This window comes from Macaca nemestrina, chromosome 12 (assembly GCF_043159975.1).
Source record: "Macaca nemestrina isolate mMacNem1 chromosome 12, mMacNem.hap1, whole genome shotgun sequence".
Lineage (NCBI taxonomy): Eukaryota > Metazoa > Chordata > Mammalia > Primates > Cercopithecidae > Macaca > Macaca nemestrina.
Window position 1 is genome coordinate 46525005 of NC_092136.1, and position 19502 is coordinate 46544506.

At 35.9% G+C, this 19502-nt stretch overlaps 1 protein-coding gene across 2 annotated transcripts in view; it reads right to left on the reverse strand.

The window, feature by feature from the left end:
* The window catches only part of LOC105486997 (zinc finger DHHC-type palmitoyltransferase 13), a 53215-nt gene that overhangs the window by 25916 nt on the left and 7797 nt on the right, over positions 1–19502 (reverse strand). Inside the window, exons 2-6 of one of the 2 annotated variants that reach the window (XM_071074976.1) lie at positions 8224–8369; positions 4730–4852; positions 3359–3436; positions 1691–1835; positions 226–290 (exon numbers count right to left, since the gene is read on the reverse strand). In XM_071074976.1, coding sequence (XP_070931077.1) covers positions 226–290; positions 1691–1835; positions 3359–3436; positions 4730–4852; positions 8224–8369 — 557 coding nt within the window. The remainder of the gene's footprint in view (positions 1–225; positions 291–1690; positions 1836–3358; positions 3437–4729; positions 4853–8223; positions 8370–19502) is intronic. The other variant, XM_071074977.1, reaches the window with a different exon arrangement.

Here is a 19502-nt window from a genome sequence, read left to right on the forward strand (position 1 = left end):
TTAGTAGCTTTCAAACTTTTTGCCAAAGCTATCAGAAAAGAGAAAATGTATTTCAATGCTGCTTTTCTAACTATCTTAAAAGTCGATTATCACAGTCTCAGTGTGGAAAATACTATTTTCTTCAATGTACTATCATCTCACATAGACAGAGATACTCAAAATTACACACACAGAAAAGAAATAGTTGGAACCAGAATCAGATTGAGGTGATTAAATTAAACTCACCCAATTACTTTGTGAGCTGATAACATGAGAGGTGTCTGGCCATTTACATCTGTCATATTCACACTCTATTCAAAAAGAAGACAATTAGCATAACTGTAAATACATTCAAAAGTCTATTTGTTCTCGTAATAGAAATATCTCTTTAATACATTCAGTACCACCATTATTTCTACATGAAGGGTTCAAATATCATTTGATAAAAAGAATGCTCTGCTCTACTTCCATAGGGTAAAAATCCATGGATTTCTACAAAATATTTTTAAAAAGAAAATCTGAATATATAATGTAAAGTGTTACTTGATGTGAACACAGACAGCTAAGGGAAAGAGTAAAATATTCATAGCTACCATTAAATACAAGAGATGGTAGAGGCCTTAAAAGTCACCTAGTTGAGACCTTAGTTGACACATTAATTCACATTATCAATTCTTATACAAAGTCATTCAGTATCTACTCAAACAATTCCAGTAAATAGTGAACTCCCTATCTTCTGAGGCAAACTTTTCTTTCTGGACTTAACATACTAAGTTTTAAACAGTGAAAATTTCCTTTCTGTTTTCTGGAATACAGAAAAAAAAAAAAAAAGGAAATCATATTTCCATGAGGATATAATCCTTTTAATAAGACAAGTCTAGGTTTAAGGTATACAACAATGGTTTCAGCTAAGCCAAAGAAAAAGAGTTTCAGCTTCTGAAGATTCTTATGGGCCTTGGAGGACTAGGACTTGGGAAGGGGCCCAAAGAGAAGCAGACAGGACTCTTCTTCATATATTTATATTTTTCCAACAATGAAACCTAGGAGGTTATAATTCTACTTCAATCAGCTAAGTCTGAGAGAAAGTGCTTATTTAAAGGGAGTACAACCATTCTAACAGCATTTGTGCAAACACGTTTTCATGCCTTTTACAGGAAAGTCTGCTAATACATAAACTACTTTGCTACCGGAAAACATATTCCAGGCAAGTATAATTGACATTTAAACTGACAATAACCTATAATTTAACCTGTGCCTCTCAAGGCAAGTCAATTTTCATGGAATTACTTTAGAAAACAATAAGAAACATGCATTCAAATTGGCCTCCCATTTGGGCTCAAATAATGAAAGCAAATGATGGGTTAATTTAGTGATTTGACTACCATTTTTATATTCAACTAGAAGAAAAATACAGGCTTTGAAGTCATGTTTTTGAAAAACTCTGCAAATTACTGGGTTCGTAAGAAAAACTATTACCAGCTTACAAGTTTCAGAAACATCTATTATACGTTACTGAGCTAAATGACCTGTCCTTTTCCCTCCCACGAAGCTGGAAAGCAGTATTCAATAGCTAAATGTACCCAGGCTAATATCTGAATATCTGGATATCCATTAACCTCCACCTTAAAAATGAGAAGAGACTACTACTACTAATTTCCTCAACCTTTTCAGATGATAAAAGCTGGAGTGTAAGACACATTTGAGAATATACCTGTCTCTTTGAGATGAGATATGCTATAATAGGCATGTGTTGAAACAATACTGCCAGGTGGATGCTGCTGAATCCCTCTCCATCAATGAGAGTGGGGTCTGCACCATGCTGGAGTAATAATATGACCATAGGTAAATGTCCTTGTCTGCAAATAGAACACAAAAAGCCATTCTGTAGCATGCAGAAAAAGCAAAAAGTCAGGGAGAAGCTGATATTCCTAAGACATGAGGGATTTTGGTTACATATAAAAAATACTTCCTAACAGTAAGACAGTAAGATTTTTGAAACAATGGTGATTGTCCAAACGTTTTTTACTTAGATTAGATGCTGCAAACTTAGAACTATATGAATAATCATTCTTGGGTTTTTTTTTTTTTTTTTTTGAGACGGAGTCTAGCTCTGTCACCCAGGCTGGAGTGCAGTGGCAAGATCTCGGCTCACTGCAACATCTGCCGCCCAGGTCCAAACGGTTCTCCTGCCTCAACTTCCCAAGTAGCTGGGACTACAGGCGCATGCCACCACGCTGGCTAATTTTTTGTATTTTTAGTAGAGATGGGGTTTCACCATGTGAGCCAGGATTGTCTTGATCTCCTGACCTCATGATCTGCCTGCCTCAGCCTCCCGAACTGCTGGGATTACAGGCGTGAGCTACTGTGCCCAGCCTGGATAATCATTCTTGAGTGCAAGTGGTAAACTTGATAACTTCCCAATCTACCTTAAACCTTATATTACCAAATGTAAATAATAATTTTTTATGACATGCTAACGATGAAGATTCTAAGACCACTTAGACATCCCTGTCATTTTAAAAATCAAAAAATCATAAGCCAGATATGCAGAAATATAATATTCATAAACTGTGGGTTTACTGTGATAATATTAAGAACTATATATTCATATGCTTTTCTTAAGCTTGACTCTGGTTCATTTTTCATGTAAAGTACTGTACCTCAGTAGCTTAAGGGGCATGAATTAACCCTAGAGCTTCAAAACTCTTGGCTATGGAGAAAAGATTCAACTCCTTGACTTACATGAACAATTTTTCACTTCAGTTTCAGATTCCTGTCAACCCCACCAACCACCGAGAGTGGAGTTTAAATTAAAAAAAGAAACTGGTAAGTATTCAAGACTTATTAACTTCAGTTTCAGATGACCAATATACAACAGAGAAAAAAGGAGAGTGACCACACAACATAAATGTTCTAAGTTGACCTACTCGAAATTTCTTGTTAATCCTGCAACAACTTTTAAAAGAGGTGACTCATTTGGCCCTGAGACATAGAGAAATACTTTACATTTCAGAGGAAACTGACTGTGAAATAAAATCGTAGGTTTCTGAATAGACATCTGTCATAAGCCTGAACTGATTGAGTCTGCAGTTCACTGAACTACTACTTTTATTTATGTTATCAAGTATGAAAATTATTTATTCTAATTACAAAAAATAAACTATAATATACATATTTGAGTTGGATAATTATAATGGAGCTCTAAATTAAATATCAAAAACATTCTTTCTGCAAAACCTTTAAAACTGTAATTTATTTTTAAATAAAGGGAGCAAAAAAAAAGAAAAGACAGTCTTTCAAATTGTCTATAACTGATTTTCGATATGGTGACCACTAGTTACATGTAGCTATTTAATTTCAGCATTCAAAGAAACCTTACCGGATGGCCCAGTGAAGAGGAGTTGAATTTAAATCTCCACCCAACTGATCTACAACAGCACCTTTTGAAATATAAAACCTGTTAAAAGCAGACACAAATGAAAATAAGATTTGAAACTTAAGCTTCATATTGAAAAAGAAAATACTAATTTTTTCATAGTAAAAATATGTTGGAGAACAAATTATGATAGTAATATCCCTAAAACACCCAGATCTATAGAAATACGAAAGGTTCACATGGCAGAATCAGACAAATCCCTGATGAAACATTCTTAGGATGTAAGTAATTAGTCCTGCTGTAATTGGCATTCCATTATAACTTACATACCAAACACATCATAACTACTCTCTGCATAGTCTAACTACTGCAGCACTCTTGAAATTGTTTATATTCAAAAGGTTTAGGATCAGGGAGATATTCTTACTTGACTGGAAGGAGAAAGGTAAAATTATGTCACCTTCAACAGGTTAAAAGTAGAATTACTATGTGGGACTGAATTTTAAAAGTAAGTAGTAAAGAATTAATTTAAAATCCTTTTGGAAAAGTTAGACATTTTGAGTGTTTTGCCCTGCATTTGGGAGACAGAGATGAGAGGCACTGTATAAGGTGGACACATAAAGTAATGAGACTGATTTTCTTCTACGGTTTATACGAATTAGTCTCATTACTTCAAAGTTGAGCTTCATACATCGTATTATCTAAATACCACGCCAGTTTATTTCCACAGAAGAGGAGTTTGCCTGTGAGTATTCATGTGTGTTAGAACATTTTAAACCTTAATAAATTTCTTAAACTTTAAAGATTTTAAATATCTAATCCTAAAACACAAAATATACACACATTCACATACAAATGTACATTTTACATGTTAAGCTGTTTGAAAGAAACAATGGGTAGGCATTACTGCTTTATGAAGGGGAAATATTTTATACAATCCAATACATGCCCACTTAAAAGTATATTCCATATTTAGTTTTTTAAAAAAGGTTATATTTCCTACCTATCTATTCTTCGTGGTGTTAACATGTAAAATATTTCAATGTTTCTTCTAAACTAGATGAGACTTCCCATTCTATTCTGAAAAAGTTTATTATGCTTTTCCTTTTTAAAAAAGTATTCACTTTTACTTCCTAAACTTTATGATTGGCCCCCTTGGCTTTATCTCTAATTTTCCTTTTTGGATCAACCAGGCATGGTCTCTAAGGTCCTTTTCAACTTTATAATAACCAACATGTGTGGCAGGAAAAGTTTCAGGTGTTCTTTCACACGAGGATTACACATGATTCAATACTCGTACTTAAAGAAAAAGATAAATGAAGGAGAGGTCTAAAATTATAAATTCACAATTAACACATATATATCCCATCTTACTTTACAAGATCCAGTCTGTTGTTAATAGCAGCCCAATGAAGAAGTGACACATTTTCTTTATCTGGTTGCCTGACATCATATCCTGCTTCTACCAACTCTTTACATCGTTCAAAAATCCCGTATCTCAAATAAGAAAAAAAAGCATAATTGATACCATTAAAATCATTTCAAATATCAAAATTTCTTCATTTTACTGTATCTTTTCATTATCCAAACTGCCTTTCAGTCAATAGAGAAATATAATAATTAACAAAGACATGCACAGAGAGGACACAGTATAAAGCCAAACAGCAAAAGAAAACCTGGTTTACTTACTGATCAGATTAATCTTTTTGGAGTTGAACTTGATTTCCATAAGTAAACTTTAAACTTACATTGCCTCCCTTCAATAAGTTTCATCTGATCTCCACTGTGTGTCAGAAACACCTCCTGCCGATTCCTGACAATAATCTTACCGCTGAATCAAACCAAGCCTATGCAATAATCTCACAACAAAGGATACAGACTAAAAGTAAACTTGGAATGGGATAAATTCAACAACAAAATATGGAAAGAATATAGGTATAGCAGAGGAACAAATGATTAGCCCTTCCTGAAGGAGATGAAACTAAGCTATATTTTATAGGCTGACAAAAGGCATTTCAGGCAGAGGAAGAAGCATGTACAAAAATCAGAAATGTGAAACTACATGGATGTTCAGAGAAATAAAAGCAGTGTAACATTGCTAAAGCATAAAGCATGAGAGGGAATGGTGAGACATGAGGTTAGAAGCAATAGGCAAAGACCACATGGGCCTTCTGTGCTACACTATGAAGTTTAGACTTTATCTACAGTTCAATGGGAAACCAATAAAGGGTTTTAAAGAAGAAAGCACTCAGACTTTGAGTTTTAAGAAAGATCGCATTGGAGGCAATATGGAAGCTGCTTAGAGCAGGGTAAGGACAGAGAGTGAAATACCAGTTTAGAGGTTATTGCAATAAGTATGGGTGAGAGACAATGAGAGCCTAAAGTAAGAGAGAAGCAAAAGGAATAGAAAAGGAATGACGGGCTTGGAAGATATTTAACTATTAGTTAATCAGTTAAATAGTATAGCATTGAAAAGAGGTATTTCGTAGACAAATTATTATAGCATTAAAAAGAGGTATTTCATAGAGAATAAAGAGATAAATCATTTATTAGCAATATTTCTTTTTTTTTTTCTTTTTGAAATGGAGTCTTGCTTTTGCCCAGGCTGGAGTGCAGTGGCACGATCTCAGCTCACTGCAACCTCTGTCTCCTGGGTTGAAGCGATTCGCTTGCCTCATCCTCCCGGGTAGCTGGGATTATAGGCGTGTGCCATGACACGAGGCTAATTTTTGTATTTTTAGTAGAAATGAGGTTTCACCATATTAGTGAGGCTGGTCTCGAACTCCTGACCTCAGGTAATCTGCCCACCTCGGCTTCCCAAAGTGCTGGGATTACAGGCGTGAGCTACCACACCTGGCTTATTAGCAATATTTCTATGAAGTCCCAACCGATCCTTTAGCACTTTCTTTAAAACTTATTTCTATTTAAAAGTACCTGAAAGTTTCAATAAGCTCGCAAGGATAAAAAATCAAACCAAATAGCAGAATTGTCTGTTTCTCACACTGTAAATTAGAACAATTTCTGCTTTACCAAACTATGCATGTGTGTGTGTTTGTGTGTGTGTGTGTCTTTTTGGCATTTTTAAAAGAGTAAATTTTAGAATGACACACATACATTTACACTCTCCATCTTTTTTTTTTTTTTGAGATGGAGTCTCGCTCTGTCGCCCAGGCTGGAGTGCAGTGGCTTGATCTCAGCTCACTGCAACCTCCGCCTCCCGGGTTCATGCCATTCTCCTGCCTCAGCTTCCCGAGCAGCTGGGACTACAGGCGTCTGCCACCACGCCCAGCTAATTTTTTGTACTTTTAGTAGAGATAGGGTTTCACCATGTTAGTCAGGATGGGCTCGATCTCCTGACCTTGTGATCCACCCACCTCGGCCTCCCAAAGGGCTGGGATTACAGGTGTGAGTCACAGCACCCGGCCCACTCTCCATCTTTTAAATGTCAACTTTAACATTTTACTGGAAAAGAAATACTCCCTTTATTTGAGAAACATAATAAGAATATACATTCATAAAGATTTTGCTGGTTTAGAAAACACACACACACACAAACACACACACACACACACCCTAGCTCTCTATGCCCTTCCCAAATACTACCTACAGGTCTCCTCACAACCACCTGAGAAGGTCCAGGACCTGAAGAAAATTTTAGGAAAGACATAAAATGTGAGTTTTTACTGAGATTCCCTTTAAAAAGAGCCTAATTTCTGACATTTATCTTAAGAGTTTCATGGGCAACAGGGAAAGATTTAAATGTTTCCATCCTAATTAAAGCAAACATTTACCTTAAGAATACACTCATCATTGTATAAATAAAAGATAAACAATATCAAATAATATTCACCTAAAAGAGTGGTTCCCAAGTCTTTTAAGTTCATATAAATTGGTAATTAGAATACTCAAATAATTGTCAATATATTTTTTAATTAACATAGACAATACATTAGCCTATATTAAGGCCAAATAGGCTAATTAATCTCCAAACATCTTTGTTCTGATAGAAATTATATCAAATTAGTATGGTAACATTAGTTCCCCTCAGGCTGATTAGATTGGCATGATTTATATTTGATGGGCAATCTGCTGGGCAGATTTATGTTTGATTACTACAAAAATGGATTACTATTTGATGCAGTCTGATGAACAAAATACTTCAAAATATGCTCAATGGCAAGAGGTGTGATAGATGTTAATAATCAATAAGATCCATGAAGGTGAAAATGTTGGGAATAATTGACTTAATGCAAATACCCACATATGGAGATTTTAAGGGGAAACTTTCAAAATGTACTTCCATATCCAGTGCAAGAAAAACAATATACTATGTGTTTCAAGTGGTCAGAGAACATATTTCCACTTACTGTCTTTCTTCTAGTTAATCCAGCACAAGCACATGGAAAGTACTCAAGAAATAAATGATTGTTTAAAACATCTATGAATGTTTAAGTCGGTATTTTTCATTCCATCGACCTATTCAGGTTGTAGTATATTTTAAAAGACTTAGATTTGTATTTCGAATAAAGAGTTTGGCTTAGTGTCATTTAAAATCATCCATTCATTCAAGGAACATTTATTAGGTATCTCATACAAGAAGGAACTGTGCAAAAGCACTGGAGCTACAAAGATGAAGACATGCTTTTGCTAAGAAGCTGTCCACAATCTAATGGAACGTCCTGGTACATAAACAGCTTAGGTATGCTTTACTAAGTACTGTGGTGTTGCTATGACAAATATACTTGGTGCTGGTGTTAACTACCATTACAAAGTAAGAGAGGTAAACATATGAAGAGCCATGAACTACACATACATTACTATTAATTCAAGAGAACATGAGGATAAACCAAAGCATTTGGAAGACTTACTGAGTAGCTTTGACAATGTCACAGTTACTAGAGTCCTCTATGAGAGGAAGAGCTTCTCTTGCATTGGCAAGTTCTTTGTTTTCATGTGCACAGATGCCATATCGACCAAATCCTGGAGGGTGGGGGCCATGGCTGTGATTCCTGCACTGAAGAGTAAGAGTCATTTGACAATGCATGAGAGAATTAATGTCACACTCAATTACATAATGAAGCATTTGCTACTATCAACAATATCTATATTAATAAATTAAATTTTTTGGAGTTTTAGAAGTGTATCCTGAGAATGACTTGAACCCAGGTGGCGAAGGTTGCACCGAGCTGAGATCGCACCACTGCATTCCAGCCTGGGTGACAGAGTGAGATTCTGTCTCAAAAATTAAAGAAAAAAAAAGTGTATCCTAAGGAAGATTTTCTTTATCTTAATTCTGTTCAGTAGAAAAGATACTTACTATTACAAAAACCCAAATTACATATTTTGTTCATAAAACAAAGGTCATCTAAAAAGGCATAGATGGACCTTGTTACTTGTAGTGGGTAGAGGACCATTGCTACTGACTTGGTAAGAAGTTTGCCAGGCCTCTACTTCTTGGAGTTGTGGTGGACATACCCTAGGAATATCCCCCAACCCCCCAATTAATCAAGTTCTCATATAATCCCTTCCTCTTGAGCACAGGTAGAACTTGTGACTTGTTTCTAGGCAATGGAATATGGCAAAGGTGATGAGACAATTACTCCCATGATCATGTTATATAAGTCTCTATCTTAGCCAACTGAAGCAAGAGATTCTTCTGCTGGCCTTGAAAAAGTAAGCTGCCATGATATGAGACGGCCACATGACAAGGAACTGTGGGCAGTCTTCAGGAGTGAAAGTAGTCCCGACAACCAGTAAGAAAATGAGACTTTGATCATACAACCGCAAGAAACTGAATTCTGCTAATAACCAATGAACTTGAAAGAGGAACCCAAGCTCAGCCTTGATGTCAACTGTGAGACCCTTAGCAGAGGATCCAGCTAAGCCATGCCTAGATTCCTGACAAACAGAAACTATGAGATAATAAATAGGTGTTACATGGTGGCCTGCTAGCTCAGTTGGTTAAAGCATAGTGCTAATAAGTATGTGCTGTTTTAACCCACTAAATGCGTGGCAATTTGTTATACAGTAATGGGTAACAAATACAGGACTGCAGAATTTGGTGAGGGTAAGAAGATTGATTGCCAAGATAGTCCCATTAGCTGAATCAACGAATGTTACATTCAGATCACCCATTAGAAGCAGCAGCAAATGGCAAGCTAAAAAATTTTCCTTAAACAATTATCTCAGATTTGTCATTCAAACTAATTTGAGTGTTTCTAATTTCAAACACTGAGCTTACACCTTAGCAGAAAACCAATACAGGATTCGTTAATATTGGGGAAAAAAAGAAAAAAAAAAGCCCACAAAAATCTAAGATCAATTATCTGTTCTGTGGATTATGAATGCATTTTATTTCTCCTTTCCATTACTATGGACTTCTGGGTTGACTATCACCTCTAGGGCAGATGGGTAGATGATCAATTAAGATGAGCAATTTTGACACTTGTTGACAACTTTGCTAAAATATTTGGTGGATGAGCAGGCAGGCGGAGGGAGTTAAAATCTTTAGCACAAATGATGCTCACTAAATCACTTTAATACCCCCAAACAAAGACTTAGTTTTACTTGAGAGAAGGACTCCTTCAGCTAAAGATGTGGGATGCTCAAAGTTTCTGTTTCCTAAAAGCACAACTATATCAAATGTACACATTATTTACATATATTCTAAATACATTTTTAAAAGACTCTACAGTGTGACCCTAATCACAGTTATATCTCTGACTACTCATTTATATAATAATCAATCTTCTAATCTCATAGGCTACTCAGATTTCCAAGTAGAAACAGATTCATGTGAAAGGAATCAACTTTAATAAAACACATTATATTGCATTCTCTAAAGAAATGACACCTTAAAGAGAAACCTCCCTGAATTAGTACTTTTTAAAAAAATGTATTTATTTATTGGGACGGGGGTCTTCCTCTGTTGCCCACGCTAGAGTGCAGCAGTGTGATCATAGCTCACTGCAGCCTTGAATTCCAGGGCTCAGGCAATCCTCCTGCCTCAGCCTCCTAAGTAGCTGAGACTACAGGCGCATGTCACCATACCCAGCTAATATTTTGTTTCCTTTTTATTTTTTATTATACTTTAAGTTCTGGGATATATGTGCAGAATGTGCAGGTTTGTTACATAGGTATACATGTGCTATGGTGGTTTGCTGCACCCATCAACCTGTTATCTACATTACGTATTCCTCCTAATGCTATCCCTCCCCTTGCCCCCCACCCCTAACAGGCCTCAGTGTGTAATGTTCCCCTCCCTGTGTCCATACATTCTCACTGTTCAACTCCTACTTATGAGTGAGAACACGCAGTGTTTGGTTTTCTGTTCCTGTGTTACTTTGCTGAGAATGATGGTTTCCGGCTTCATCCATGTCCCTGCAAAAGAAATAAACTCATTCTTTTTTATGGCTGCATAGTATTCCATGGTGAATATGTGCCACATTTTCTTTATCCAGTCTATCATTGATGGGCATTTGGGTTGGTTCCAAGTCTTTGCTATTGTGAATGGTGCTGCAATAAACATACATGTGCATGTGTTTTTATAGCAGAATGTTTTATAATCCTTTGGTATAACCAGCTAATTTTTCAGTTTTTATTTTTGTAGAGACAAGGTCTTACTATGTGGCCCAGACTGGTCTTGAACTCCTGACCTCAAGTGATCCTCTTGCCTCTGCTTCCCAAAGTGCTGGGATTACAGGTGTAAGCCACCAAACCTGACCTGAATTAGTGCTTAATAAGCAAATTTAGTTACCTATCTGCAATTTTTAAAAAGTTGATTTTTAAATAAATGTATCAGAAATCATATCTTCAAATTAGTCTCCTCAGGAGATTATTAGTTATTCCAATGGCATTACCTTGAAATGTTTTCAGAATTCCCTTTCTGAAACCGTCCTCAGAGCCATATAAAACAGACTCATATTTTTATACTCTGAATATCTGAAAATATTATGATTTATTATATAGAGTGAAGTATATAAAACATATATGTGTATATATATATATGGACTTCTTCTTTTGTAAAGAGTAAAGAATAAATATAAAATGAACTTCCATGAAACCACTACCTAAGTCAAGATATAGAACTGGGCCAGCACCTTAGAAGACTGCCTGGACACATGCTATGCTCCACCATATCCCCACACTAAAAGAACAGTTTCCTGACTTCAGTTATAATCACTTTTTGCTTTTCTTTATAGTTTTATCTCTAATGTATGCAACTCTAAAAAGTACAGTTCAGCTTTACATTTTTTTAATCTTTGTACAAATGGAATCTATCATATGTATTCTCTATCATTTGTTTTCATTAACATTAGACTTACAAGCCTCATCCATGTTGTTATGAAAGCTACAACAGGTTCATTTTCATTGCTGTAGAACATTCCAATACAGTAACATACTACAATTAATTTATCTATTTTACTATGGCTGGATATTTGGATTGTTCCCAGTTTGGGGCTATTATAAAAAAATACATTGCTATGCACATTCTTGTACATGTCTCTAGGTATATATATATACATGTAAACAATTCTGAAAAGCATATATCTAGAAGTGGAACTGTTGGCTTTGAAGATAGGCTTAACTCATCTTCAAAATGGTTGTAACAGTTAAACTTTCCCCTGCGGGGTATGAGTGCTTCTGTTGCTCTACAATCATTAAAGAAACCTAGAAAAGTGAACAAAATATATGAAGTAAACTGTATTCAGACATTGGACAATGAGAACAGTAAGACTGTGATTGCCAAGATATGAGGAAAAAGAAAACACAAGGTGAGCCCCATCATCCCAGAAATTTTGCAATCATGTGCACTGAGACGAAAACACTTTGTTTTAGAGCCCAGAAGCCTTGCTAAATTGAGGAGACAGAAATTTGAGATCAGAGAGGCTGAGATAGCTGGCAGTTGTGGGCACATTCCAAGGGGCTCCAAAAAATCTGTATAGGAGGCCCATTGAGTCTTTGCAGAGTACTAGGACAAGCAATGTATAGAGGGAAACTTGACAAGTATAGGCAAAAAATGACTGGAGATTTGTAAACTGAACAATTACTGGAGTTTATACGTAGCAGGAAGATGTTCAAATTCTGATCAGCCAAAGCGGAGAGTCTTTGATGACCCCTTGGGTTATTCAGTGGAGATATCAGAGGGCCACACCTTAGAAGTAGTGCTGAACTGTATCTGGAATAAAGGCTACCCCAGAACCACTCTAGAGAAGCCTAAAATCAGACTTCAAAGGACTCAAATTGAGCAACATTAACTTTACTGCCTGCCAAACAATATTCAATAGTCTTTAAAGAAAGGCATCAAATACCAGATACTCATCAACATGCATTCACAAAGTCCACTATCAAATCAAAACTCACTAAACATGCCAAGAAGTAAGAAAAATGTGATCCATAGCCCCAGCCAGAAGAAAACCAGACCTTGAAACTATAAAGATGACAAAATTAGCTGAAAAAGACATTAAAACAGCTAATATAAGTATGTATAAGTATTTAAAGGAAAACATTAACAAAATGAGCAAAGAAATTGAAGATATGACAAAAGATCTGATTAGAATATCTGCGGATAAAAATCAACCTCCTTGTAATCCCAGCACTTTGGGAGGCCAAGGTGGGCAGATCACTTGAGGTCAGGAGTTCAAGACCAGCCTGACCAATATGGTGAAACCCCATCTCTATTAAAAATACAAAAATTAGCCGGGCATGGTGGCACATGCCTGTAATCCCAGATATTCAGGAGACTGAGGCAGGAGAATCACTTGAATCTGGGAGGCAGTTGCAGTGAGCCACGATCACACCACTGCACTTTAGCCTGGCACCAGAGTGAGACTCTATCTCAAAAGAGAGAGAAAAAAAATCAATCTCTAAAATACAAATTACACCAGATGAGATTAACAGCAAATTAAACAGTATAGAAGAAAAGGCCATTTAAATTGAAGAAACAACAATGAAACTATCCAAAATGCAGCACAGAGAGAAGGTGACTGAAGATGTATAACTGGAGTTCCAGAAAAGGAAAAAAGTTTTTTTTTTTAAATATTTGAAGAAGTAATAGTCAAAAATCTTCCAAATTTGGTGAAAATTATAAACTCACAGTAACTAGAAGTTTGATGGATCCCAAGTAGGATAAGCCCTGAAATCCTACACCAAGACATATCATGACCAAATCACTAAAAACCAGTAATAAAGAGATCTTAAAATCAGTCTGGACATTTTGAGAGGCCAAGGCAGGCAGTTCACAAGGTAAGGAGTTCGAGACCAGCCTGGCCAATATGGTGAAACCCCATCTCTACTAAAAATACAAAAAACTAGCTGGGCGAGGTGGTGGGCGCCTGTAGTCCCAGCTACTGCAGAGGCTGATGCGGGAGAATGGTGTGAACCCGGGAGGCGGAGCTTGCAGTGAGCCGAGATGGCGCCACTGCACTTCAGCCTGGGCGACAGAGCGAGACTCTAAAAAAAAAAAAAAATCAGCCGGGCATGGTGGCGCGCACCTGCAGTCCCAGCTACCCGGGAGGCTGAGGTAGAAGAATCACTGAGCCCAGGAGGCTGAGGTTGCAGTGAGCCGATATCGCACCACTGTACTCCAGCCCGGGCGACAGAGCGAGATTCCCTTTCAAAAAAAAAAAAAAAAAGTCTGGAAGAAACAGACATGTATGTTCAAAGAGCCAAAGATAAGAATACACTCAGACTTCTCATCAGACATAAGGCAAGCCAGAAAGCAAAAGCACAACAGTTTAAAGAGCTTAGTATGCAGCCTAAGCAGTGTTTACAGGGAATTTGTAGCTTTAAATGCTTACATTAGGGAAAAAAAAAAAAAAAAAAAATGAGCCTACAGTAAGTTATCTAAGCTTTCATGTTAATAATCTAGAGAAAGAAAATTATACTCAAAGTGGATACAACGAGAAGAATATAAAAATAGAAGGCATTTGTGAAACTATAAAACAGAGAAACAATACAGAAAATCATTGAAGCCAAAATCTGGTTCTCTAGAAAGAATAAGTCAATAAAAGTGAGAAACCTTTGATCAGATTGATCAAGAAAAATGAAAAAGTTATCAATGACAAATACCAGGTTTAAAAAACAGACATCACTACAAGAGCCTGCAAATTTTGAAAGGATAAAAAGGGAATATTTTGAACAACTTTATGTCAATGAATTAGCAACTTAAGTGAAATATACAAACACCTTAAAAGACACACATTATCAAAATGGATCTTAAAAGTAATAAATAACATAGTATCTATTAAATAAATTTCATTCATAATGAAAACCTTTCTCATAAAAAATTCCAGGCCCATATAACTTAACTGGTTAACCCTATCAAATATCTAGGGAAAAAATAATACTCCGTCAGAAAACAGAAGAGAGAATGCTTCCCAGCTCATTTTACGAGGTAGAATCACTCCATACCAAAACCAACAAAGACATTACAAGTAAAGAAAACTATAGGCCCAGTATCCCTTATGAACATAGATATAAAAATCCTAAACAAAATATTAGTAAGGTGAATCCAGTAATATATAAAAAAGACTACACATCACAACCTAGCTTAAACATTTCAAAATAAATCAATGCAACCTACCATATTAATGAATAAGGTGAATATTCATATTAACAGAATAAAATATATATTCAAATATATACAACAGTAAAAAATATATATTCATCATAGAATAAAGCATTTAACAAAATTCTTTATATGAAAATTATTTATGCAAAGCATATGACAAAATTTGTAAAATCTTTCAATACAAGGGAAAGAAGGGAACCTCCTCAATCTGATAAAGAACATTTACAAGAAATCTACAGCTACCATCACATTTAATGGTACAAGACCATTTTTACTCCAAGACTGGAAACAAAGCAAAGATGCTCATTATCACCACTTCTAATTAACACTGTACTAAAGTACCAGATAGCATAATAAAGTAGGAAAAATAATAAAAATGCATACAGATTAGAAAAGAAGTAAATCCATTTTTACTTGCAAAAACATGATCATATGCATAGAAAATCCTAAGGCATCTTTAAAAAAAAGTTTACACTAGCATCAAAAAGGTAAAATACTTTAAATGCTTTTATACTGTATCCTGCATTTTTTGGTGTGTTCAGTGGAAGGGTCACATCAAATATAGCCATGCTTTCATTAACAATGAGGATATATTCTGAGAAACAAATATTTAGGCCATTTCATTCTTGTGCAAATATCACAATGTGTATTTACAAAGACCTAGGCAGTATAGCCTATTACACACTTAGGCTATATGGTATAAACTACTGCTCTGATCAACATCGTATGTGTGGTCTGGCATTGATCGAAACATTATGGGATGTATAACTGTATGTAGAAAATTGCTACAAATGAAAACTGACTTATTATTTTATAACCTCATCTTGCTTTTTACCATCAATAAAGTTACCTAGCTTTCACCTACCTTATCACCAAACCTATTTCTGTGAAGTTTCCAGTTTAAAAAGAAAATCATTCTCTAAGGATGAATACACAATTGAGAATAAAAAACTGAAGATATTTGAAATAATGTGTCAAAGTCAATTCTCCAAGAGTTCCAAAAAGTTTTAAGAATGAAAGTTTCTTAAATTTCATTTTTAAAAGACAGTTTTTAAATTTTTTAGAAATTTTTAATTTTAAATAAAGTTTTTACAAGACAAGGATGCCTGCTCTCAGCACTTCTATTCAACACAGTATTCGCAGTCCTCTCCAGAACAATCAGGCAAGACAAAGAAATAAAGGGCATCCAAATAGGAAGACAGGAAGTCAAACTATCCCTGTTTGCAGATAACATGATTCTCTATCTAGAAAACCCTATAGTCTTGGCCCAAGAGCTCCTTCAGCTGATAAACAACTTCAGCAAAGTTTCAGGATACAAAATCAACGTACAAAAATCGCTAGCATTCCTATACAACAATTATCAAGCCTAGAGCCAAATCAGGAAGGCAAGCCCATTCACAACTGCCACAACAAGAATAAAATACCTAGGAATACAGCTAATCAGGGAGGTGAAAGACCTCCACAATGAGAATTACAAAGCACTGCTCAAATAAATCAGAGAAGACACAAACAAAGGAAAAGACATCCCATGCTCCCGGATAGGAAGAATCAGTATCATGAAAATGGTTATACTGCCCAAAGCAATTTACAGATTTAATGTTATCCCTATCAAATTACCAAAGACATTCTTCACAGAACTAGGAAAAAACTATTTTAAAATTCATATGGAACCAAAAAACAGCCTGAATAGCCAAGGCGATCCTAAGCAAAAGGAACAAAGCTGGAGGAATTACATTACCTGACTTCAAACAATACTATAGCGCTATAGTAACCAAAACAGTTTGATACCGGTACAAAAACAGACACATAGACGAATGGAATAGAATAGGGAGCCCAGATACAAGGCTGTACACCTATACCATCAGATCTTCAACAAAGTTGATAAAAACAAGCAATGGGGAAAAGACTCCTTATTCAATAAATGGTGCTAGGATTACTGGCTAGCCATATACAGAAAAATCGAAGCTGGACCCCTTCCTTATACCATATACAAAAATCAACTCAAGATGGATCAAAGATTTAAATGTAAAATCCAAAACTATAAAAAGCCTAGAAAAAAACCTATGACATACTATCCTGGATATAGGAATGGGCAAAGATTTCATAACAAAGATACCAAAAGCAATGGCAACAAAAGCAAAAATTGGTAAGTGGGATCTAATTAAACTAAAGAGTTTCTGCGCAGTAAAAGAAACTATCAACAGAGTAAACAGACATCCTATAAAATGGGAGACAATATTTGCAAACTATGCATCCGACAAAGGTCTAACATCCAGCATCTATAAGGAACTTAAATTTACAAGAGAAAAACAAACCCCATTAAAAAGTAGGTAAAGAACATGAACTGACACTTTCAAAAGAAGACATACATGCAGCCAATAAGCATATGAAAAAAAGCTTAATCACATCACTGATCATTAGAGAAATGCTAATCAAAACCACAATGAGATACCATTTCACACTAGTCAGAATGCTATTATTAAAAAGTCAAAAAAATAAGAGATGCTGGCAAGGTTACAGAGACAAAGGAATGCTTATACACTGTTGATGGGAGTGTAAATTAGTTCAACCATTGCGGAAAGCAGTATGGCGATTCCTCAAAGAGCTAAAAGCAGAACTACCATTCAACCCAGCAATTCCATTACTGGGTATATACCCAGAGGACTACAAATCATTCTACCATAAAGACACATGTATGTGAATGTTGACTGTAGCACTATTCACAATAGCTAAGACATGGAATCAACATAAATGCCCATCAGTGACAAACTGGGTAAATAAAATGTAGTACATATAAACCATGGAATACTATGCAGCCATAAAAAAGAATGAGATCATGTCTTTTATAGGAATACGAATGGAGCTGGAGGCTATTATCCGTATGCAGGAACAGAAAACAAAATACTGCATGTTCTCACTGGGAGCTAAATGATGAGAACTCATGAACACAAAGAAGGGAACAGCAGGCTGGGCATGGTGGCTCATGTCTGTAATCTCAGCACTTTGGGAGGTCAAGGCAGGTAGATCACTTGAGGTAAGGAGTTCAAGAACAGCCTGGTCAACATGGTGAAACCCCATCTCTACTTTAAAAAAAAAAAATTAGCCAGGGTGGTGGTTTGTGCCTGTAGTCCCAGTTACTCGGGAGGCTGAAGCAGGAGAATCGCTTGAACATGGGAGGTGGAGGTTGCAGTGAGCCGAGATCACACCACTGCACTCCAGCTTGGGTGACAGACCAAGACTCCATTGCAAAAAAAAAAAAAAGAAGGGAACAACAGACACTGGGGTATACTTGAGGGTGGAGGGTGGGAGGAGGGAGAAGAGCAGAAAAAATAACTACTGGGTACTAGGCTTAATACTTGCGTAATGAAATAATCTATACAACAAACCCCCATGACATAAGTTTGTATATATAACAAACCTGCACATGTACCCCAAACCTAAAACAAAAGTTTTTAAAAGAAAGTTTTAAAATTTTCAGTTTTACTTAAATGAGTCCATAACCCCTCAAGGGGTTATTTTGAAGGGCACTGTTTTTAAAAAGTTAATTTACAGTAAAATTAACTTTGGTATACAGCTCTATGAATTTTAACACATGTATAGAGTCATGTAACCACCACTATCATCCTTTATAGTCACACCCTCCTGTAACCCCAACCAAGTCTTGGCAACCACTGATCTGTTGTCATTAATTCTGTCTTTCCCAGAATGTCATATAGTGGAATTATACAGTACACAACCTTTTAGGAGGGGCTTCCTCCACTCAGCACAATGGTGCTGAGATTTACTCAAGTTGTTGTATGTTATCAATAATTCCTTCTTTTTTATTGCTGTGTAGTATCCCACTATATCGGTGCATCAGTTAATCTATCCAAACAATCTGCGTGGGTTGTTTTCCAGCTTTTGGCAATCATAAATAGAGCTGCTAAAAATATTCATGGACAAACTTTTGTGAGAACATGCTTTCATTTCTCTGAGAGTAAGACTGCTTGCCCATATGTTAGGTATATTTAAATTTATGAGAAATTGCTAATCTATTTTCCAGACTGGCTATACCACCTTGCATTGCCACTAACAACTATGAGAGTTACAATTGTTCTGCATTCTCACCGGCACTTGGGACTGTCAGTCTAATAGATGTATAGGGGCATCTCATCATGGTCTTAATTTGTATATCCTTAACAGCTAATGAAGTTGAGCATCTTTTCACGTGCTTATTTGCCATCTGTATATCTTCTCTGGTGAAGTGTCTGTTCAAGTCTTTTGTCCATTTTTCAATTGAGCTGTTTGTTTTCTTACAGTTAAGTTTTGAGAGTTCTTTATATTATATATTCTAGATACAAGTCTTTTGTCAGATACGTGATTTGCAGATATTTTCTCCTGGTCTGTACCTTACCTTCCCATCTCTTAAAAGTCTGTTTTATAGAGCAGAAGTTTTAAATTTTAAAAAAGTCCAATTTATCAATTTGTTCTTTTATGGATTGTACTTTTGGTGTCACGTCTAAAAACTACTGTCTTGGGGTCACAATTCCTCTGTTCAGAGAAGAAAGTTCTCCCTCAGTGTTTCTGGTGCTTGTG